Source organism: Heterocephalus glaber, unplaced genomic scaffold (genome assembly GCF_053883595.1).
Source record: "Heterocephalus glaber isolate CG9 unplaced genomic scaffold, H.glaber_assembly_v1.0 deba00001509, whole genome shotgun sequence".
Classification (NCBI taxonomy): Eukaryota; Metazoa; Chordata; class Mammalia; order Rodentia; family Bathyergidae; genus Heterocephalus; species Heterocephalus glaber.
The window spans coordinates 1,884,868-1,907,311 of NW_028258325.1; the positions used below are offsets into that span (position 1 = coordinate 1,884,868).

The following is a 22,444-nucleotide window of genomic DNA, read 5'->3' on the forward strand; positions in this document are numbered from 1 at the left end:
GGTGCTCTGGGCAGCCTTGGCTTGAGCCTGGTATGCCACCAGGAGGCGCTCTGCACTCGCACTGTGCTCCGCTAAGGGAGACTGTTAGCTACATAAACCTGCTGGTCCAGCTGTCTCAAAGGCATCCTGGGCTGCCCTGCCATGGCCCGGACACCTCCCCAAACCAAATCAGCTATCCCAGCAGCCTTCTCATTGGTGAGAGATCCTACACCTCATTAGAAGACCCAGGAAACAGGTGACAAGGCCCTGTCTGGACACGACAGCCCAAGCACACACTTGGTTGTGTGCTGCTTCATGATGGCACTTGGGCTGAGGAAAGGGCAGTTCAGCAATGGCACTGTGCAAACATCACGGCCCATCCCTACACAAACTAAGATGGCAGCAAGGGTGACGGCCCTAGGAGGTGCAAGGCACAGGATGTCCCACGCCGAGATGTCAACACATGGCACAACTGTCTGGGCACAGAGTGCTCCCAGGATGGCTCATCCCAAGGGTGAGTCTGGGCTCATCTGGAGAGGGGGCTGACAGGGATGCAAGCACAGGAAGCCCGTCTGGGCCAGCGTCACAGCACCCTTTGTACTTTCAACAGGCAACGCGTCCAGGCCTCGTTTACAAAGCGTTTATTTATTTCTTGAACTTTTTCCTCTTTAGAGCCTTCCATTCACCTTCCTGTGTAGCCAGGCTATTAAACAGTTGCTTTACTTTTCTTTTTCTTTCCGCATCCCTAAAAGAAAAGACCAAAGTTTTGGGAAGATGTCTTGCCCTTTTCCCTCACTGACCTGCTGACAGTTAGAACCACACCGGCCAGCGCCCAGCAGCCCCAGCCCCCAGCCCCCGCCCCCAGCCCCAGGCCCCAGCCCCAGCCCCCAGCCCCTAGCCCACCGAGGATGCTGGGCAGCCGGTGTGGAAACCCCAGCTGTGGGCAGTGCCACGCCCAGGAGTGCGTGGGCGGCAGTCAGGCCTACCCCGCCCCGACACACAGGCCTCCTCACCGTTCCATGATCTCGGAGAGCTGCATCCTGGCCAGGAACTGGTTGTCCTTCCGGATCTCCCGGATGGCACCTTTAAACTCCCGCTTGTGTTTATGGATCAACCGCTTCCTCTCCTGCTCCTCCTTGGTGCTGCCTTGCTTCCTTCCAAACTCAAGGCTGGAATTGGAACGGCAACAGCATTAGGGAGGCCAGAACAAGTCTGTCCCGGCTGTTAGCCAGAGGCTGCTGCAACTGTGGCCTCTCCCGGGGTCACAGGCTGCACCCGCAGAACGAGCAGACAGACTCCCCTCTGCCCTCCCAGGGCCACTTGACACTCACACTCTCACCAGCCGGGGGGTGAAGAGCTTCAGGGGGACCGGCTTGCTCTTCTCACAGATTAGCGGCTGGCAGAGCTGCGTCTGGTTTTCTATATCTGTCAGTATGCTCTGGGCCAGCTCCTGGAAAACGACGAGGGGTGCTGTGACTGCCCAGGCTGGGCATCCTTGGGCTTGTGGCCAAGCTAGCGTGGACAGGTGGGACATCTGTACAGCCACCACGGCCCACAGGTGGCACAGCTGTCACAGAAGCTGCCCTCTTCTAGATGGGAGGGGACTGCACGAGATGTCCCGATCCTTCCACGCAATTTGACCCATCTGAGGAGAGGCTTGATTCAGAAAGCTGCTCACCAGTCTGCTTCCTGTCCTAGAAACTGTAGGGGAATCCCTGTCTCAGAGCTTTCTGCCACGGGCAGCACTGACCACTTCATGGACGCACACAGGAGCCCCTGCCCCTGCTGAGGTGGCTGCACCCTAGAGACAGGTATGGGGCAGTGGGCAGAGCAACGTGATAGGCATGGATGATGCGGCTGCATCTTCCCGACAGTGCCACATGGCTAAGCACTTTTCTGTGGGTCTTGGGTCCAAAAGTTGCTTGGGCTTCTGGGGAACCTTCTAGAAGTAGCCCAGCAATGCTAGGCCTGTCATCCCTTGCACAGGCATCTCAGGACCCAGGTGCCTGGGTTAGGGTCAGTCTGTGCCTGCACTGCAGCCATCCCTTGGTCTGTCCAGATGCCACACGAGTGCCCAGAAGCCACCAGCCTCGTCACGCCTCAGCCTAAACCCTGCAGGACTAGGGAGCTGCTTTATCCTTCAGATGGACCGGCTGCAGCCATGTTGGCAGGGGCTGGACACAGGCTGACCGGTTGGCTCCACAGGACAACAGCATGGCCTGCACTGGGCTCTGGGGACCCAGCCGGGGCAGCGGGGACGGCATGGGGAAGGGGTGCAGGAGAGCTGCAGGCAGGTGGACAAACACGAGGCAGCCAGGCCCCAAGCTGGGTGCCGCGGTGCACTCTGCCCGCCACTGCAGGGCACGTGGCCCGGAGGGGATATCAGCTCCAATCCCTGAGGATCTGCGTACACAGGAGGGGTGGAGAGCAGCAGGACGGGCACTGGGGCTCTCCAGCTTGGTGCCTGGGTAGGCACCCCCGAGGCCAGGAGGTCTCACCTGCAGCTCTGGGGGGTGGCTGCGCGCTCCTTGGTGCTCCTTGAGGAGGCCTCGGAGGGGCCTGAAGATGGCATGAAAGGATGGCAGCGCACCGTACATGAGTACGCAGCGCCTCAGCAGCGCCAGCCCCGTGGCCAAGCAGGACAGCCTGCGGGAGGCAGGAGGGGCCAGCTGGTCAGTCCCTGACAAACCAAACACCCCAACCACCATCCTGACCCACAGCTCTGAGAAACCCAGTGGGGCCACTCTGGCGCGGCAGGTTCGAGGCTTGCTGGGAACGCGGCCAGGAGCCCACTCGATCCCCCAGGAGGGAGGCAGGTGTCAAAGCGCCAGGCCAGTGGGAAAAGGACTGCCCGGCTCAGCTGCCAAATTACTACTTGCAAAATCAAGCAGTTAACTTTTTAAAATACTGAATTTTTTTCTTTTTTGCAGTACTAGGGATTGGATCCAGGCCTTGGACTGAACTTATCTGAAGTGTGTGTGCGTGTGTGTGTGTGTGTGTGTGTGTGTGTGTGTATTTTTTTTTTTTAAACTGGGGATTGAACTCAGGACCTTGTGCTTGTGAGGCAGGCATGGAGCCACTAAGCTAAATCCCCAGTCCTGCACAGTCTTTTTTTTAAAAAAAATTTATTTTGAGACAGGTCCTTGGTAAATCACAAAGTTACCCAGGCTGTGCTTAAACTCGAAATCCTGCTGGGTCAGCCTCCCAGGGTGCTGGGATTATGGCAAATGCCACCTCTCCCAGCTGAAAACAATGCACAATTTGGGGAAAAACTTCCCTTGACATCAAGATGCCTCACAAAACTTTTGAATCTGACAGAACCAAATGGTCATGGGGGCATAAGAGGTAAAAACACGGAGTTCCTGGCAACAAACAGGAAGTGCCCATGTCTCCCGGTTTCTAGGGTGTGGCCTGCACGTACCTGACGTGGTTGGCCTCAGCCGTGGTCAGGGCGCGTGGCCCACTGGCCCAGTGCAGGGGGAGACTTCCCCTCTGCCACGTAGCCACGTCGTCCTCCGAGGAGAGCAAGAGCAATTCAGAATTCTTCCCATGCGGTCTGAAAGGGTGCACCAGCATGGAGCCTGAATTCCAAGGGCAACAGGACAGAGATGAGCCAGGTATGACCGTCTTGCAGGCCCACTCCACAGTGCCCAGGCCTCTACAGGACCCTGGTCAGGCTGCAGAGCCTCAGCAGCCATGGGCGGAAGCTCTGGCAGTAGTGGCCAGAGCTATGGCCCGAGCCCACCCTGGAGGCCACCAGCAAAACTTCCCCTGGGCCCACTGCGTGTCATAGGTGGCTCTGTGCTCAGGCCACACCAAGGCCAACCAGACTGCCCCGTGGGGGACACGGGCAGCACACACACCCACAGAAGCAAACCAGGAGGACAGGAGAGCGAAAACGGACAGCAGAGAAAGAGGTGCAGTGAGGATGGTGTGTGGGGGGCAGGTGGGTTCAGCAATGGCATCGCTGAAGACCTGGGCGATGCGGAGTCACCCGGTTATCCCTTAGAAGACCGCCAGGCCAAGAGACAGGCTGCTGTGGGAGCGCCCAGGCCCCGCTCCACAAAAGGCAGCTGCACAGAGGGGGACAGATGTTGGCTCTCCACCCCAGCAGCCTCCACACAGGGCCACGCCTCTCTGTGCCCCACACGTGTGCAGGACTCCCAGGACAGAAGGCAGGCTGGAGACGGGTGTCAGACAAGGTGAAATCGAGGCCCTGACTAGCAGCCACTGTGCCACGCCTTCAAGAGGACTGCCACACGTGGAGCGTGCAGCTCCGCGGGCAGCCTGGTCTCAGGCAGCCTGGGCAGAGAGCATCTCCCATCCAGGCTGATGCTCAGGCTGCAAGCACCCAGGGAGCAGCAGAAGGGGTGTGGGCAGCACCCCCAGTGCCACCTGAGGACTCAGGAGCGCGCTACACACAGCACTGTACACTGCACAGGGCAGTGCTGGCCACATGACTACAAAAGTGACTGAATCTTTGTCACATTACAAACAGTAAAAGAGGCAGGCAGGGCGGCGCAGAGCCACAGTTCTGGGGACTTGTGAAGCGGAGGCAAGAGTATCACCTGAGCCCAGGAGTTTTAGGCCGGCCTGAGCAACACAGGCTGCATTAAAAAAGCAAAAATGGGAGCTGGTGCACAGTGGTGCATGCCTGTAATCCCAGCACTCAGGAGGCTGAAACAGGAGGACTGCCACAAGTTCAAGGCCAGTCTGGGCTACACAGAGAGTTCCAGGCCAGGCTGAGCTATACAGTGAAACCCTATCTCAAAAACCACCCCTAAGTCTGTTCGGCAAGGCCTGGGCTTCAGAAGGTAGCACCCTCTTCACACAGGAAAAAGAAAGACAAGAAAAAATGGTAAATAGGTAACCCTGATCTTCACACTGTATTTTACTTCACCCCAAATATTTCAATGCATAATCTAAAACCCGGTGAACCATGTGACGTGTGTGGCGCCAGGTCCGTGCTTCCTCTCCGCAGGGTACCCTCAGTCTAGGCCGCCACGGTGGCTGCTGCCAGGCTGAGTGGCACAGGAGCCCACCAGGCCAGCTCTGAACCCGAGGGAGGGACGTGACACTCGTCCACGCAGAGAAAACTCAGGCCATCCCGGAGGGCAGGAATTCAGAATTTCCCATCTTTTCTCTCCTTTTCTATAAGCTAAATTTTCTACAACAAATGTGAATGAATTACTTTTAAAACATCCCAAAGTATATTTCCAAAAAGCTCCTGCAGATCAACTCACCGTGGCTTTGCTTGTTTGGAGCTGCGATGTAGAGAATCCCAAGGAGAAAATTCACAAGCTCAGGTATGAACCTCCGAGACAGAGACACGTAGTCCAGGAAGAGGCAGCACACGAACAGGCCTTTTACCACGTCTCGGAGGGACAGCACGGGGCACTGGGGAGGAGCCATGGGGCTGGTGACGGGCACCTGGGTCCCCAGGCCACGTGGGGGCCCTGCGCCCGGGCAGCGGCAGCACTCCCTGAACCCCCGCCATTCGCAGGGTGCAGTTCCTTCAGCCACACACCAGACACAGAGAAAGGAACCATCCGCACCTTCCCCCAAAAGGGAGCAGAGTTCCCGCAGCCCGGCAGCTTTACCACAAACCTGAAAGGCTGTTCCCACCTCTCCCTCCACTGCCGACTGCTAAATCAGACGCAGGCTGCTGGGCAGAGCGACCACTCCTGATTCCCTTGCGGGCCTCAGGCCCCTGCTCTGTCCACGCACCCCCAAGGGACACAGGACGGCCCGCTGTTCGTGGAAGAGGACCCACCTTGGTGAGGATCTGGCTCATGCACATCAGGGCAGGGGTCACGACAGGGTGCCGGAAGTCGGAAGTTGGAAACAACAGCCCGGCAATTTTCAAGTAGATGAGCTGGAAAGAAAGCATCACCGTCATCACACAGATTCCGGAATGTCCAATGCAGTCCAAAACAGGGTCTATTAGAGGGGCCCGGGCGGGGGGGTGTGTGTGTGTGTGGCTGGGGTGGCTGATCCCTCCCACTGTCCCACTCCGCTGGTACCCACTCCTCCCACGCAGCCAGACTCCACCCAGGTGCCAGTGCTGCTGGCTCTGGTGTAACTTGTCCTATTCTTGTGAAAAGTTCTGCTGTGTTTGCTAAGGCTGCTTGTAAGTTTCTCAGTGACAGTGTGAAAAGCTTCTGTGAAAAAGGAAACGAGAGCAGCAGGTGTGGAGCTTCCCGGCAGCAGGCTGGTTTTGCAGACATCTGCTCTGCAAGCTGTGCTCAGTATCCTGCCACGGGTGTGAGGCAGGGGTCGGCAGCTTCCCTGGGCGTGGCCCTGCTGGGGTGCCTGCCGTCCAGGAGCTGCCACCTGTCGCCATCACAGGGGACATGCCCTGGCCCACGTCAGGTGGAGACAGGCGCAGTGCATGCAGGGTAGAGGCTGCCTCCCTCAGCAGGGACGTGAGCTCTGACAGCAGGGGTGGATAGGAGCTGGAGTGTGGCCAGGGCCTCCAGAGCGTGACTTCCACAGTGGCGAAACTGTCTCCTTCCTGGCCCATGAGCAACGGCGTTCCACCGGCTCACTTTTATTATGAAACATGCAACAGCAAAACTACCGTGCAGAGCCGGCAGGTAAGCTGGGGATTGCCTGTGCAGCTCAGCTGTGACGCAGAACCTGTCACCAAGAGGTGCAGCCGAACAGAATCTGCAAAGGCTGGAAGAGGCTGTGCACAGGAAGCGGCTCCCCCTGAACACGTGGCAACACCAAGCCCCAGCACTGCTGTGCATACCGGCAGGGACGTGAGGAAGCTGTGGGTTACGGACGTGGGGGAGAGAGCGGTGCCCAGAGCGTCGGGGGAGGAGCGCGCGTGAGGCGGGAGCCTCTGCAAGTGCCCAGTGTGGACGGCGGGCACAGCAGCAGCCTCACAAGGCTCCACGGTGGGGAGGAGACACCGTGCTCACTACGCAGGGGCCCATGCCACAGAGGAGCACAGGTGGCGAGGTGTGGGCGCCGCAGCTGCAAACCTGGGGTGAGAAGGGCTGAGAACAGCCCCAGCACAGAGCCCCATTCCACGAAGAGGGCAGGGCCGGGTGCCTCAGGGAGCCGTCATGGGCATGGCCTCATCCCAGCCCTGCTGACGCCACTGGCAGGGACCAGACTCCTGGTGGCTGCAGGCAATGACCCGATGGACCTCGCTCCTGCTTACCACATCCAAGCCCGGCAACGCGGCCCGGCCCCTGGTCTCGATCATCTCCTCCATCTCGTGCATGGCGTCTCGGAGAACGAACTGCATGGAGCTGCTTGCAGACTCGGGAAACATCTGGCAGAGGTTATACAGCTGCCTGTTAAGCAGACACAGTCAGTGGAGAATGATTCCAGACGGCAGCACAGGAGCGCCGAGAGCTAGGATCCCCCAAAAGGCCCCGGAGGCCCCCCTTTCAGTTTCCTTTCTCCTGTTACCAGGGCTGAACCAGGGCCTCCCAGTGCTGCACTGCTGAGCTGCCTCAGCCCATGGGTCCGCTCCTGCCCTGCCGGTACCAGTCGGCCTCCTGGGTGACCAGGTCACTTTCCAACAGTGCGTCAGGGCAGTCTGCACTCATCTTTGCCGCCTCCTGAAACTCTGCTCACAGCGTTGTTAAGTGGCAGCTTGAGAATGTCCCTCTCCGTGCTGTGCACACCGCCGGCATACCCTTCAGCCCCAGGCCTTCGCCCTGCACACAGAACCCTCCTCCTCCCACCTCCCACCTCCTGCAGACGCAGACGCAGACGCAGACGCAGACGCTGCCGCAGAGGGCCTGCCCAGCACACGGCCAGAAGTGGCCTGGAGCCCAGGGCCAGCACAAGCCTGAGGGTGCTGCACCCTTGTAACGGTTTGTACCTAGGTGTCCCCAAAGTCTCATCCAGTAGGTGCTGAATCTAGAGTGTGTGGTGCTGGGATTAAGTGCGTGTGATTATTAATCTGCACTGATTGGTCTGGCCCCGCCCTAGTCCCGGTAGCCTGGATGAGGTAAAAGGGGCAGAAAGACTAAGGTTCCCTTGCTGCTTTTGCTGTCTTCCCCCACCATGAACTGCTGCCCCTCTGCCATGCAGCACCCGGCCTTGGGGCCAGCCCACTATGGACCGAAACCCCTGCAAACTGAGAGCGAAATCAACCTTTTCCCTTTAACTCTGGGCGTCGGGGATTCTGTCTCAGCGGTGAGAAGAGCACCTAAGACAGCCGTGGTATTGTTCCAGCCTCAGAACTGGGAGCCGGGGCCCCACAGAGACCTAAGCGCCTTCGGGACACGGCCGGGCGGCCCAGCCCTGAGGCACAGGTGTGAGGCTCAGGTCCCAGAGCAACAGCAGGACACCACCCACTACATCCCAGACGCTGCAGCGTAACACAAGCTCTGGCCACCAAGACTATCAAAAAATCTGAACAGCTCGGCTGCTTTAAAGTCAACTTGTTTGTGATTAGCAGCAAGTACCGTCTCTGTGGAGATGGCGCAGCGTGCGTCAGAGTGGGACGCTGTCACGAGGCCAATGTGGCGGGTCCACGCGAGAGGCCCTGCCTGCCACGCTACCTCAATGACCCCACAGTGCTTCGGTCTGACTCTAAGTGGAAAAGTGTTCAATTCGGTCCCATACCCCAGTTTCAGTTTTACTTACAGGACCAATCTATCAATTGCTTTGAGGTCTGGTGGGTCACTGGTAGCCAAATCTCCAACGTATTCCAGAAGGAAGCCAAACAGCTTCTGCAGAGACAGGAACGGGGAAAGGCTGCTCAGTGCTTGGCACCCAGAGTAAAGCTACAGGCACACAACTGTCACTTCACCTTGCCCAGCCCAAGCCGTGGGGCGAAGGACCCAGGGCCAGATACTGCCAGGACCTGCTGGGCACAGGGAGGCATGAGCATGTGAGCAAAGGGCCAGGCCATCACACTCCACAACAGCGGATAAACTGACTTGATTATCAAATGAAAGGCAGAGCGGTGCAGCGCGCTCCAGCCACGGCAGAAACACACTGTGGGTGAGGCTAGTTCTCGACTTACCCAGGAAGTCTCGCCCCTCAGTGGCCGCACGAGGCTGTCTCCTCATGTGTGACTCGTGGGTCACAGGGCTGCCTCGCTAACCCTGCCGTGGGGACTCAGCAAAGCACACCCCTCCAACGTACCTCCAGTTTTGATTTGTTCCCCACAGCAAGACTCGGATGGTTGCATTTCTGAATTCTCTCCACCACCAGAAGCTGCTCCTCCACTGACCTTCCCGACAGCAGCAATCTCAGCTCCTCGCAGGACTCGGGTGCTGCGCGGAGAATGGAGGAGACAGCGTTCCACACGAGAGTGGTCCCCCAGCTGCTGGCCCAGGGCAAGTGAAACCCCATCTTCAGCTTTGCCGAGATACCGTAACACACCCCTGAGGTGAGTCCTCGTGTGACCTTGGCTACACCCCACACCTGGCCTCCCAGGGTGAGGGGTCTCACTGGGCTACCCGGGAGTGACCGTGAGGACGGCGCCGAGAAGACACGGCTCCCTGCCTTTCCTCAAGTGGGCTTTGCTCACCAGCCCACCAGTCTTGGGGACAGTGCTGGTTTAGGGGCTCGATGCTTCAGAAGGGCGTCACCTGACAGGATGCCCAGCCAGCAGAGACCCCACCGACGGTCCTCTCTGGAAACCACAGTCTGAGCTAGGAGTGTGTAGGCTGGGAAGGTCTCCTCGACGCATAAGACAAAACTATGCGCCATTTCTGTGTAAGGTGCCATTGGGCCAACAGGAGCCCCCGGAATAAGCACAAGGAAATGAACACCAAATCTCCAGGACCACCCGGAGAACGTGGACTCCTGTGACAGGGAAGGCCTAGCCCCACTCCACAGGCCCAGCCCTGCGGGAGGGGCTAGCAAGGCACACACACACGGTGGCCAGGTCCTTGGGGGAGGTCACCCCAAAACACAGGTACCCACTGGCTGTCTACCTGCAAAGGTATAGGGCAGCTCACTTCCAGCAGCTCTGCCAGCTCTCTGACCATGGCTTAGGGATCCTCCGCCTGGAGCCTGACACTGCTCCTCCTCTGGCTTCTCAAGGTCCTCCTCGCTGTCCTCGTTGGAGTCCAGGTCTGAGCAGCTGTCTGGACCCTCGCTCTCCTCCTGGCCCTCCTCCTCCTCCTCATCGCTCTCCTCACCCTCCTCCTCCTCCTCCAGGCTGCTGGCTTCCCTGCTTCGCCCCTCCTGGATATCCTCCACGTTCATCTTTCCATCCTAGGAAGGGAGTATGGAGACAGCATCACTGCACAGATGCAGAGTAGGCAGATGTCCTAACCCGCAGAGTAGGCGGAGGGCCAGGCTCTCACGGCTCGCCGGGGAGGTTCACGCCCAAGGGTTCATGTGTTGGAGGCTGGTCCTCAGCACCGCACCTTGAGGGGGATGTGGGCCCAGTGCAGGTCCTCAGGTTGGTGAGGCGCTACCCTGGCTGGGGAGTTAAGGGTGCCGTCAAGGTGGCTCTGCTGTCCCTGGGCTTCTCCCGGGGCCCTCCCTCCAGTCCTGCATGGCCACATGACCACTTTCTTCTGCTCATGCTCCTGCCAGCACCATGCCACCCACCACAGGGCCTCAACAGAGTGGAGCAGAAGCTAGCCACACTGTTGAAGTTCCAGAACTTTGAGCTCCACAACCTCTTTTCTTTAAAAAGTCACTGGGCCTCAGGTATGCTGCTGTAATACCCAAAAACTGCCACAAAAGCACAGGGTCTCAGAGTCCTGGCACTGGGACTCTGGGTAAGGGTCAGGCTGGCAGCAGCTGCACGGGTCTGAGATGGGAAGGCGCCTGGCGGCCTCGGGTGTCCACGGTGCGCCAGGTCTGCAGCTTCCTGTGCTGGACTGGGGATGCAGGTGGAGGATGGTGGCACCCTGCTCTGTGGCCTGCACCTAAGAGTGGTCCTGGTCTCCAGCTACCCCAGGTCACCCAGTGTTTCTGTCAGCACCCCACTTCCTGTCTTGTTCCCTATTCTGCTCAAAATGCCAGCCCAGCCTGTCTTCACCCTGGGACCGACTGCTCTACTATACGTGGAGAGACTGATGCAGAACCGCACCATCCTAGAAACTCAGTTATGTGACTAGAAATGTGCAGAATTCTAACCCTGAGCCAGCTCTCCAAGTACTATGCAGAGGTCTCACAGATAGTTAGAAACCATGTGGTAGGTTTTGTTCTGTTTTGCTTTTTGAAACAAGGTCTCACTGCGTGTAGTTCAGGCTGGCTTTGAACTCACTATGTAGCCCAGGCTGGCCTTAAGTTCATGGCAATCCTCCTGCCTCAGTCTCCTGAGTGCTGGGATTACAGGTGTATGTCACTATGCCTGGCTCAAACCCATGTGATTAAAGTATTAGCAGGTCAACATTCGTTAACAGAGTCGGGCCTGTGTGGTTTACGATCCATGGCTATTGTTCCAGTCTTCTCTATGAGATTTACAATAAACAGAACGCTCCAGACAAAGTGCTTTTAAAAGATCAATCTTCTCTGCTAACCCCTTGAGTGAATAGCAGAAAGTGTTTTAAGTTAACAACATCTTACTTTGTAAGAAAGCAAACGCCTGTCATCTCTGTCCAGTATGAAGCCGTCATTTAAATCATCCGCTGACATGTGTCTGGGTTTCTTTGTCTTTTCATCCTCGTCCTTCCCAAGCATTCTTCGAAGTCTTTCAGCCTGAGCAGGAGGGAGAAGGTTTCACCCAGGTGCCTGTGTCAGAGAGACTTGGGTCCCCACTCCTGGGGCCGGGGCATCCAGCCCTTCTCCTCCACCTCAGCCAAACTCGAGGCACTTGCAGCGCTACGGAGAAGGCTTCCTTGTTTCACAGTGAACTGTTAGGTCTGGTGGCAGAAATGCTTTGCGGCCACAAGGATGGGCAGCCTGGCCCTCCGTGGCCTGGTACCAGCCCCAGCCCAGCCTGCGCTGCACTGAGTGCAGCAGGAGGGGCGCCGAAGGCGAAGCAGCGGCCTCTCCGGCTCCCAGACAGGGTACAAGAGCCCTGGGTGTGAGCTCATTAAAGCACCACTTAGAAGAGTGGGTCTATTTCGTTTCTGCTTAAATGCAATGAAGTTTTAAAAACTTTCAATCTATAGAAAAAATTTAGAGGGCAACACTCACCGAACTGTTGGCAGCTGTTTAGGGGTAGAGGATACATAAGGAATGCTCTTTTTTTTTTTTTTTGGTACCGGGGATCAAACTTGGGACCTTGTGCTTGTGAGGCAGGCGGTGGAACCACTGAGCTACATCCCTGGTCCAGGAATGCTCACTTTTTATTTGGTGTACTTGAGTATTCCTTGCATTTTATTTGAAAATTTTGTTTATAGAACCAGAAATAAAAAGAAGTATATGGCTGACCAAATACAAACTAAATACAGATGGTCTTTCAAAAAAAAAAAAGCAGAAAGTCCTGAAAATAGAGGCGGCCCCGCGACAGCTCCCAGGCGTGGCCGCCCCACTGCCCTCGTACCTCCAGCTTCCTGAGCCGCTCCTGCTCCTCCTTCGCCAGCTCCTCTTCCGTCTTCATCCTGTTAGAGGGCTGCGCCTTCATCTCGAAGCCAAGCTCACGAACCATCACGTCATAGGCATCAGGCTAGGTGGAGAGAAGACAGCACATTTTTACTTTTTGGTTTCGAGGATCAAACTTGGGTCCTTGCGCTTGCGCAGCAGGCGGGGAAACCAATGAGCTAAATCCCAGCCCATGACAGCACATTTTTAACACCTTTGTCACAACTGGAGAACAACCCGCACGGCTGCCCTTGCGATACATTCCAGGAAGGGGCTGAGCCACGCAGACTTTTATTCTGGAGGGAAGGCCATTCTGGTCAGCCTCGGGGACGAGAATCATCAGCACTTGAGTCACATGTACTTTTTTGCTCGTAGAAGATTCTCAAAACATCTGCTTTAACAAAAATCCTCACTGTTCATGGAAGTATTAAGCACCAAGCATGGGAAGTCTGGTACCATGGCAGCAATTACACTGGTGACTCGGAGGTATGACGGCTCACAGCGGTGACGCTGAGAACAAGTCCGACTGCCCTGCATCGAGCTACTCAAAAGTGTTTTCCCAACAACTCAGGCAATGTATGATGCAGCAGGAACAACACTGTTACAGGGGATAAACGGGTAACTGCACACGTCACACACCAACATGGAAGGCAGTCGTGGGGAAGTGCAGACATGCCACTGTATGCTCCCACTGTACGCACTTCTCCCCCAGAGAAACCGTGCAATTTAATCCACCTGAAGTGGACACGGAAGTAACCTCAAGTGTACGCCTCTCCAATAGAACACTATCTCAGAGCTGGACACAAACCCTCCACAGAGAGGCAGGCGTAGTGGCGCACGCCTGTGATCCCAACATGCGGGAGGCTGAGGCAGGAGGACTGCTGCGAGTCTAAGGGCAGCCTGGGCTGCACACTGAGTCCCCGAGTCAAAGGAACAACAAAATGAAACTGAAAAAATTCCACTGAAACCCTGTCCTGCTAACAGGAAAGCCAGAAGAAATGCCCTGGCCGCAGTCTGCTCTCTGCAGAGAAGTCGACACTGGTTTCCATCCGACCCCACCTTGGGCTTCTCCTTCTCTCTGTTCTCCGACTTGGGAGTCCTGTGTGACAGAAGAGTCTGGATTTCTTTCCAGTCCTGGTCCAGCTTCTCCGTGAGTTCCAGGGCGTCTTCCCGCTGTGCCTGTTTCTCCCTCTGGGAAGAAGGACACAGGCAGAGGGTGAGTGGTGGGAGGCAGCAAGGCCGGGAAGCAGCACACGCCACTGCGTGAGGACAGCACCGTGGGTGCTGAGGGCAAGGGGACGGGGACTGGCGCCTTAGATGCACGCCAGGAAGTGCCCAGGAAGACCCAGGAAGGCCTGCTGCCAGTGTTCCCCGGGTGCCCGAGCAGGGAGCGCACAGCCCGCCACATGGCCAACACCGCAAGCAGCCGCCGCCCAGGGAAGCGCGAGCTCGGTCTCACTCGGGACACAGAGCACAGGAGACAGATGCTTCCCGTGTTCACACGAGATATACAATGCAGCCTAGAAGGGTATAGGGTGAGCCAGCTGGAACCTGTTCACATCAAGGGCGCCAACTGCCCCACCTTCTCTTGCTTGGACTTTGCAATGAGCTCCTCGATCAGCTCCTTCCGTGACTTTGGCTTGTCCTCCTCTTCCTGCGGAGCAGTCTTTTGAAGGAGCCTAGCTCCACCTCCGAAGTGTGCAGCGGTCAGCTCAGCTGGAGATAAAAGCAGAGACCACCATGGTCGCCCTGGTGTGGGAAGCAGCTGCAGTCCCTCCCCACATCTCTCCAGGAGCAGCCTTCCGAAGTCCACATCCGAGAAGAGATTCTCACACACGGGAGCTGGCACGAGGCCGTAGGCTCAGCACCGGCGCCTAGGGACACCCAAGACAAGCTGCTCCGAGACAATGGCCCCGTTACGTTACCAACTGGACACAAGCCCAGGGACAGAAACACCCAGCACCACTTCCCGTGTTCTCAGGGAAGACTGGCACAGCCAGGAAAACAGGCTGCAACCAGGCTCGGAGGAAGCCCGAGCCCCGCTGGCTCCCCGCACTCCTGTGCAGGGCGCTGGGGGGTGGCTGATTCCTGTCCGGGCCACTCAGTCTCCAGGCCCTGCCCACAGTATGGGTGGAGACCCAGCTGGCCCTGGACTGTGCCCCTCGGGACGGGAGTCATGGCCAGAACCAGTCCCCTCCACCTTGCCTCACCTGCCAGAGACACTATGGGAACTGTGCATTCAGAACACAAACAGTTCTTGCCGGGTGTGGTAGCACATACCTGCAATCCCAGCACTCAGGAGGCTGAGGCAAGAAGACTGCCACGAGTTTGCGGCCACCCTGAACTACGCAGTTGTTCCAAAAAACCAAAAACCAAAACACCAATATTTTAAAATCCAACTGTGGTGGTGCCTCAGCCACTTGGACAGTTGAGGCAGGAGGACTGCAAGTTCAAGGCTAGCCTGGGCACCTTAGTAAGACTCTGTTTCAAAACAACAAAGAGCTGAGGATGTACAGCAGTGCCACCTAGGTACAACTGCCAATACCCACAGTAAATAGTCAAAGAACTATGTCATTAATATAAATATCACTAGTATGAATATAAGATTAAAGTAAAATACAGTGAGCAGTATGGTTTAGTGCATTAGAGCTACCTTTTTTGGGGTTTTTTTTGTGGACAGGGTCTCACTATGTAGCCCAGGCAGGCCTCCAACTCACAGGCAATCCTCCTGCCTCAGCCTCCCAAGTGCTGAGGTCACTGGTCTGCGCTACCACGCCTGGTTAAAAGCATCTACCTTACACCTGAAACTTTCAGGCAACAACTTTTCTGGGTCCGCAGGAAGACCCGGAGGCGTGCCGGCAGTGCTCAGGCCATGTGGCAACCCCGCCCCTCCTACCAGACAAGGCCCCCGGGTCCTCTGCGTCACTGTCGCTGTCCACGATGTCATGGTGCTTCTCGATGTCCGCCAGAGACTGGCCGTAATGCGTCAACTCTTCGTCTTCGTTTAGGTTGTAGATGCTTTTTTTCTCATGATGTCGCTGACAGAAGAGGGGAAAGAATCAGTTGCCTAAAATTACATTTGTTTCCTAGCAAAAAAACAATTGTTTTTGTATGATATGTGAAATATGACGATGGAGCCCAGCCATGTAAGCTTATTCTGGGTCATGTGAAAGATGAAGTAGATGGAACCAGAACTAACAGAGGAGACTTCTGAAATAAACCAGCAGGCCAAGCTACGCTCCTGGTAAATCCCAGTCCTCCCCCAGCAAAGGCTCTCAGCCCTCGCCCTGTCTGGCGAGGGAAGCCGGGGCCTCTGGTAAGGACTCCGGACACGCTGCTGCTCCTTCTGCCTCTTCCACTCGAGGACTGGCATGTGCACAAGGCTGCTTCAGCTCCGGCCTCGCCAGACAGGTGTCGGCTGGAGACCCCTTCCCTGAACCACAGAGCTGAGCGGACTATGGAGACAGAACCTGCTCCCTGAGCGTGGCTTCTGGCAAAATCTACAGCAAAGATTCTCCTCTGACGTCTACCCATACCTGCTGTTCCAGCGCGAACCTCTTCAGCATCTTCTCCTCTGGGCTTATGTCGCTGTTGTATTCCCCAAAGCGCTTATCCTTAAATACGTTGGACTTGTCCCTGTCTTTGTACTCCTTCAGTAAAGTCTGGGTGCGCTGGAAAACAGATCGTATACATCTCACAGAATGTTCCTATGACTCCCACTAAGGGGACGGCAGAACAGTGCGAGCTCTAAAGCTGTTATGCGCTGTGCCATTAAACTCCATCCAGTCTTGTTCATCGGTCGGGACATCTCTGGGACAGGAAAATCGACTTACTCTTGGAGAAAATGGGATAATTCTTTTTCTCTTTAGAGTCTACTTGGCGTTGCTAAAAGAAAGGAGGGTTAAAAAGCTTCAGAGCCCAGCTAAGGACCCCTGGTTTTCTAGCTGCAGCAGCTGCCTGACAACTTAAGAACACGTTTGTGTTAGGCCCTATTCACTTGGGAAAACACAACCCCTTCCACCCTGGAGAAGGATTATTTCCCAGTGAGGATATTCCTAGGAAATGCAGAATTGTGCTTTCATGTGTAATATAAGGCTTTAAACATGTTTATCAAGTGAGGGCATAGTTTATACTTTGTGCTTTGGAATGCCAACAATATTTCAATACAGGCTCAACAACCACGAGCAAGTTCCAACTAATTGTGTATTCTCCCAGGAGCAGCAGGGAGCTGCCTCACCTCCTGGCCTCCATGTCCCCAGTGGGGGCATCTGCGGAGCGAGGCCCCATTGACCTCAGGTAAAAGGATACACCACTTCCTGAGGAGCCCACCAAGGAGGCAGATGGCACAACAGGCAGTGTCAGCTGACCACCCCCCTTCTATTATTGCTCCCTGCCTCAGTTTCCTTAGGGATAAAAGCAAAATAATAGCACAGTAGCACTTCCCTCCTGACGCCGACTGTGAAGATCAAATGTAAACTTCTTGAGCTGGTGCAGTGGTGCACACCTGTAATCCCAGCACTCTGGAGGCTGAGGCAGGAGGATCGACACTAGTTCAGGGCCAGCCTGGGCCACATAGTGAGACCCCGTCTCAAAAAAGTACACTCTTGACACAATGCCTGACCCACTATAAGGGATCAATGACTATCTTAGTAATTATTTTGTAATCACTTTAGATTTGAGGAAACTGAGGCACAACTGTAAAGGTGTGATGCTGGGGCTGCCCTCTACTGACGAACTGCAGTGCTGCCCCTAAGTACCACACCAGCCAACCAGGGGAGAGAAGCCAAAAGGACAGGCAATGCCTCCCACAGGACGGGCACAGCAACAGCCTGGAGGCCCATACCCTGCTGCCAGGCAGACACTTGGACCTCTCCTATGTCCCACTGCCCTCCTCGCCACCCCAGGACCACGGTGTAGCCTGCCCACCCCTCAGGGCTGCATCGAGACTCCCAGGAAGAAGATTCCAACCCTCCTCCTGACTATGCTCTCTGGTCTCTACGGTATTCAGCTGCTTCTGATTTCTTCAAATACCCAGCTTTCTACCTCAGCCAAGCACAGGGAATCAGAGGAGCAGCACGGCCCCACTGGCAGACAGTAGACATCCCAGCCACTCACCCTGCTTGGCCTGTGCGCATGGAAAGCTAACAGAAGTGATGACTTGAGCTGACCTTTAGCCACTTTGGGAGGTAAGGAAGGGCTTTTTTGGGCAAAATAAACTGCAAGACACCAAGCAAGGACAGCAGGCTGAGATCAGACTTCGAAGGAGCCGAGAAGAGCAGCATTTGCAGGAGGCTCACTCATACCCTTGAGGGATGGAGCGCATGCCATCACTTTCTAAACTAGAAAACCATGGCTTAAGTGGTAAAAATGACGTGTCTCTCAGAGGCCACACTACCAACTCCCCATGGCCACATTGCCATCACTGCCCTGGAGCATGTACTGATAGTGTCCTGCTATCATACAGCCTGATCCTTGCACTAAAGATGGTATTTCAATCGATTCAAAGCTCACTGCGGTTGCACACTGTGTGACAGAGTACAGGCTGCAAATCCTTGTTTTTGTGTTTGAGACAGGGTCTGACTACATAGCTCAGCCTGGCCTTGAACTATGTAGTCCATAGTCCAGGCTGGCTTCGAACTCGCAGCAATCCTCCTGCCTCAGCCTCCCGGATGCTGGGATCACAGGTGTGCACCACCATGCCCAGTTCAGACTGCAGACTCCTGAAGGCTGAGACTGAGTCTTGTTTACCTTTACCTCCCCACCTGCTGGAACAGAGCTCAGCTACGTATGATCAGTACCCACACCCAGCACTTGGGAGATTGAACTGGGAGGATCACTTGAGCCCAGTCTTTGGGACCAGCCTGAACAACAGAGAAAGACCCAGTCTCAAAAACATACAAACTCTGCACTCAGTGTAGCTAAAGGCTTGGAGACACTGAATCCGAAATGCAAGCCCCAGCCTTTTATCAGTGGTGTGGCTCACCAGTTGGGAAAGTCATTTGTTCTTCCGGAGCCTTTATTTAGAGACAGGGTCTTACAGTGTAGCCCAGGCCAGACTTAAACTCCCAGTCCTCCTGCCTCAGCCTCCTGAATGCTGCCCCTACAAGCGTGCACCCCCACGGTCACTCTGCTCTGTGCCCTAATTTCTTCACTAATTTACTCACGTGTCTTCCTTAGAGTAAACAATAAACATTGTTTCAAAAATGCCCAAGGAACCAGTCTTGGCAGTCGCATACAGAATGCCTTTTGTTGAACTGAATTTGAAAGGCTGGTACAGGATACTGTTTCGTGCCATAAACACACGAAGGATGGCAGCTATGAGACTTTCCAGAGAAGGGAGCATTTTGGTTACCTCCCAAGGGGCAGGGTCATCTGCTTCAGGGGAGGGACATCCTCCAAAGATCAATGGAGCACCCTACAAGATCCCCACCCACGGTCCCCCAATGGCAGATCCTCAAGGAGCATACTGGGAGTTGCCAGGACCCCCGGGAAGCTCAGAAGGGTTTACCTCCAACAGAGGCAGAGGATCACCGAAACCAAGCAGGTGTGCAAGGTCCCTGGGCGCGGCAGTTTTCCAGCGGGAGATCATCCAGCCCAGGCAAAGGCAGAGGCACGGAGACAGAACCGCCCAGTGCCACGTACGTGTCTCTATTTCCATCTTACAGACGAGGAAACTGAGGAACTGAAAAGACCGCGGCTGGCCCGAGGGCCCGCAGCCACCCCTGGGGGACTCAAGTTCCGGAGGCGTCCCTTACCTTCCTGATGGCCCGCGCGCGCGACACGCCGGGCAGCCCCACGTCGTGGCGCGTCTTCCTGCCTAGGATCTGGAACTTCTGCCTGTTGACTTTCACCTCGAATGGGTTGGGGTTGGCCTTCACCGGAGTCCTGGGGGCTGGCCTCCGCGCCCCGGCCGGCCGGGCCTTCCCCATAGCGCACACTCGAGGGGCGTCGGGCGCCGCTGTCTTCCCGGCCCGGGAAAGGTGACGCAGGCCGAGCGACCAGGTAAACGAGTGCGGTGCCGCAAGACACGCCAATCTCGCCTCGGCTCGCGATAACTGCGCAGTCCCCACCCCACCCCCTGATCTCGCGAAAAGAGGACACGTCCTGGAAGTCACGGACTGGCTTCCGTTCATCTCACGGGCCCCGATTGGCTGAACGACTACAACTCCCAGCAGGCTACGCTCGCGCGACGTCCTGGCGCCGGGTTTCTAGGAGCTGCGGCCCCAACCCCCACCTCCGCTCCGGGAGATAGCTCCGGCGACCTCTTCTGGGAAGCCGTTAGCAGGGAGCCGGCCGCCTCGTGGGTAGCGACGGCGCCCCCTGCCGGTAAGCCCTCTGTGTGGTGGGGCGCGGTTGAGGCTCGGACGCGCGAGCCCGGGCGACTCGATCGAGAGAAATGCGAGCGGCGGCGCGGCGGTGGAGACGGGTCTCCCGGTCGTTGCCCGCTGGAGCCCGCGGCGAGACCTCCCCGGGCTGACCGCGACGACGCCGGCGGCGGAGGCGGCGGGTCCTCTGCCCAGAGGCGCTGTCCGCGGTCGCACGAGGGATGCGCGGCAGCTGCGGCGGTGGCGACCCCTCCCGCCCAGCCTCTCCCACCTTCTCGACCCCGCAGAGTCCACCGGCGGCGGCGGCCGAGGATGGAGCTGCGCAACCTCACGGCCAACGTGGTGCTGCTGAGAGCGCGCGCCGCCCCCAGGGAACTGGGGTCCCAGCCGCCGGCCGGGTCCTCGGGAGCGGGTGGACACCCAGGCGGGAGGGGCGGGCAGCGCTGAGGACCCCGGGCAGCGGTGCCTGGGAAGTGGTGAGGTCTCTGACGCCGGATGCTGAAGCCTCCGTGTGCATCTCAGGAGGCAAAAAGCTCAGTTAGAAAGCCTTTGATTTCTCAACACCTTAGAGACCCGAGTCAGACACATCGCTCGGGAATTCCTGAGGTAACAGTTGAGTGTAGCCACGAATTCCATACCAAAGCAAAGCTAGGGCTCAGAAAGACCTGAGACTAAAAAGCAATGAAGGTGTGCTTGTAATCCCAGCTCTCTGCGAGGCTGAGGCAGGAGGATCATAAATTCGAGCCTAGCCTTGGCAACTTAGCAATTTATTAAGTCCCTGACTCAAAATTTTTTTAAAAGATTGGGAATATAGCTCAGTGCAAAGGCCCAACGTTCAGTCCCCAGAACCATTTAAAAAAAAACCCAAAACATCCTGCCCCTGTGACCCGTGTCCTGCAGTAAATTTGCATGATTTCGATCTGTTTCTAGACTTTCTGTTCTTTTCTTCTCTCTTACTCCTGTGCCTTTAGTGCAGAGAATGATTTAGTTTAGAAGGCGGGAGAGGTAGCCCAGTGTAGAGTGTGTGCTCAGTGTGCTCAGACGCTCAGACCCAGGGTTCCATCCCCAGCCAGAGGGGTGGAGTTTGAAAACAAAGTCCTCATCCTCTCCTGGAGTTTGTGCAGTAGTCATGGTTTCATGATCGAAAAACTGAAAACGGGATGTTAACACCCTCGCTTTTCAAGTTGCAGTGAAGCACTGGCTGTGCCAGTTGGTCCCGTACTCTGGACTCCGGATCAGTCACAGAGGGGACTCAGCATTGTTGGCAGTCAGGCCTGACTGATAATGGCCTAGATCTGCTTTCTTTTCCCTCTACCTTCATATCTGGGTATGAAGGACAAACAGGAACTATTAATAGGAAACTTCATTATAATACTGCAGAGATTAAATAATGAGGTAGATATAAATGTTCTAAAGATGCCAAAAACATAAAACCAGTATCTTTTTCCACAAAAGCTTAGGACAACAGTAATAATTTCAAAGAAGAGTTTTAATTTTTGTTCATAGAGTATCGTATTAATTCCACAGCACTGTGATTCTAATGAGGCCTGGCTTCTGTGAGCAAGACTGTTATTTATTGTTTTTGGAAGAAGTCTTTATGCATAGTTTTGTTAATATTTTAAAAAATTGAATATGAAATGTTAGAAATACATAGGGCCAGGGATTTAGCTCAGTGGTTCCACTGCCTGCCTCGAAAGCAGAAGGACCCGAGTTCGATCCCTGTTACCAAAAAAAAAGAAATACATAGACATATGCTGAATATTGGTTATAATGTAGGACTGTTTCCCCACGCTCATAACTATTTGTCTGTTTGCTTCAGAGTAACTCCTAAGAAGTAAGTGTGGACACACACCTGTAATCCCAGCACTAGGGGAGGCTGAGGCAGGAAGATCACTAGTTCACACTCAGTCTAGGCAACTTAGTGACTTAGCAAGACCCTGTCTTAAAATAAAAAAGAGTTTGGAGATATAGCTCAGTGTGAACGCCCTGGATTCCATCCCTGGTACCACAAAAAAAAGAGGCCCAAGCGGCAGCCTGGCTTCTCCTAACATGTGAAGATCACAACAAGAAGGCAGTGAAGGATAGGGGCTGGGAATTTAGCTCATTGGTTCCGCCACCTGCCCCGCAAGCACAAGGACCCGAGTTTGATCCCCGGTACCAAAAGAAAAAAGGCACTGCAGGGCCAGGGATTTAGCTCAGTGTCACAGTGCCTGCCTTGCAAAAGCAAAGACCTGAGTTTGATCCCCGGTACCAAAAATAAAAAAAGGCACTGTAAACCAGAAAGTGCCCTGACTGACACCAAGTCAGTTTTGATTTTCGACTTCCTAGCCATCAGAACTGTGAGAAACAAGTTTCTGATGTTTCTGTCTCAATTTACGGTATTTTATTGTAGCAGCCCAAACAGTCTAAGCTGGTCTCAAACAGAAGATTGTTGGAACCTTTCTCCTTTGAAGAAGGTTGGCAGATGCTGCTACCTTCACAGTGTTGTTTGTGACTGTGCCAGGCATGCTTTAAAGAACAGTGAAGTGAACATTTCATTAATAAAATAAAACACAAAATAATCCCTTTTATAGTTTAGAATTTTCCACCTTTAATCTCAGCACTTAGGGGGCTGAGGCAGGAGGATCAATGAGTGTTTGAAGCCAGCCTGGGGTAGTGAGTTCACGGTCCACCTA

General features: G+C 55.5%; 2 protein-coding genes across 2 annotated transcripts in view; one reads left to right on the forward strand and one right to left on the reverse strand.

The window, feature by feature from the left end:
* Nucleotides 1-604: 604 nt before the first annotated feature.
* Nucleotides 605-19,505, reverse strand: Nop14 (NOP14 nucleolar protein). Its single transcript, XM_004847369.4, has 18 exons — nt 19,200-19,505; nt 15,981-16,115; nt 15,341-15,482; nt 14,027-14,160; nt 13,504-13,635; nt 12,407-12,529; nt 11,485-11,616; nt 9,894-10,176; nt 9,097-9,227; nt 8,593-8,678; nt 7,151-7,286; nt 5,753-5,854; nt 5,223-5,376; nt 3,401-3,560; nt 2,478-2,625; nt 1,311-1,429; nt 993-1,148; nt 605-724 (listed from the first exon to the last, which is right to left on the reverse strand). The coding sequence occupies exons 1-18, from the start codon at nt 19,371-19,373 to the stop codon at nt 625-627; spliced, it is 2,547 nt and encodes an 848-aa protein (XP_004847426.3). The 5' UTR covers nt 19,374-19,505; the 3' UTR covers nt 605-624.
* A 39-nt stretch (nt 19,506-19,544) lies between these two features.
* Nucleotides 19,545-22,444, forward strand: part of Grk4 (G protein-coupled receptor kinase 4) — a gene marked incomplete at its 5' end in the record, with an annotated part of 77,832 nt that continues 74,932 nt past the window's right edge. Inside the window, 1 exon segment of the mRNA XM_087187762.1 lies at nt 19,545-19,770. Coding sequence (XP_087043888.1) covers nt 19,545-19,770 — 226 coding nt within the window.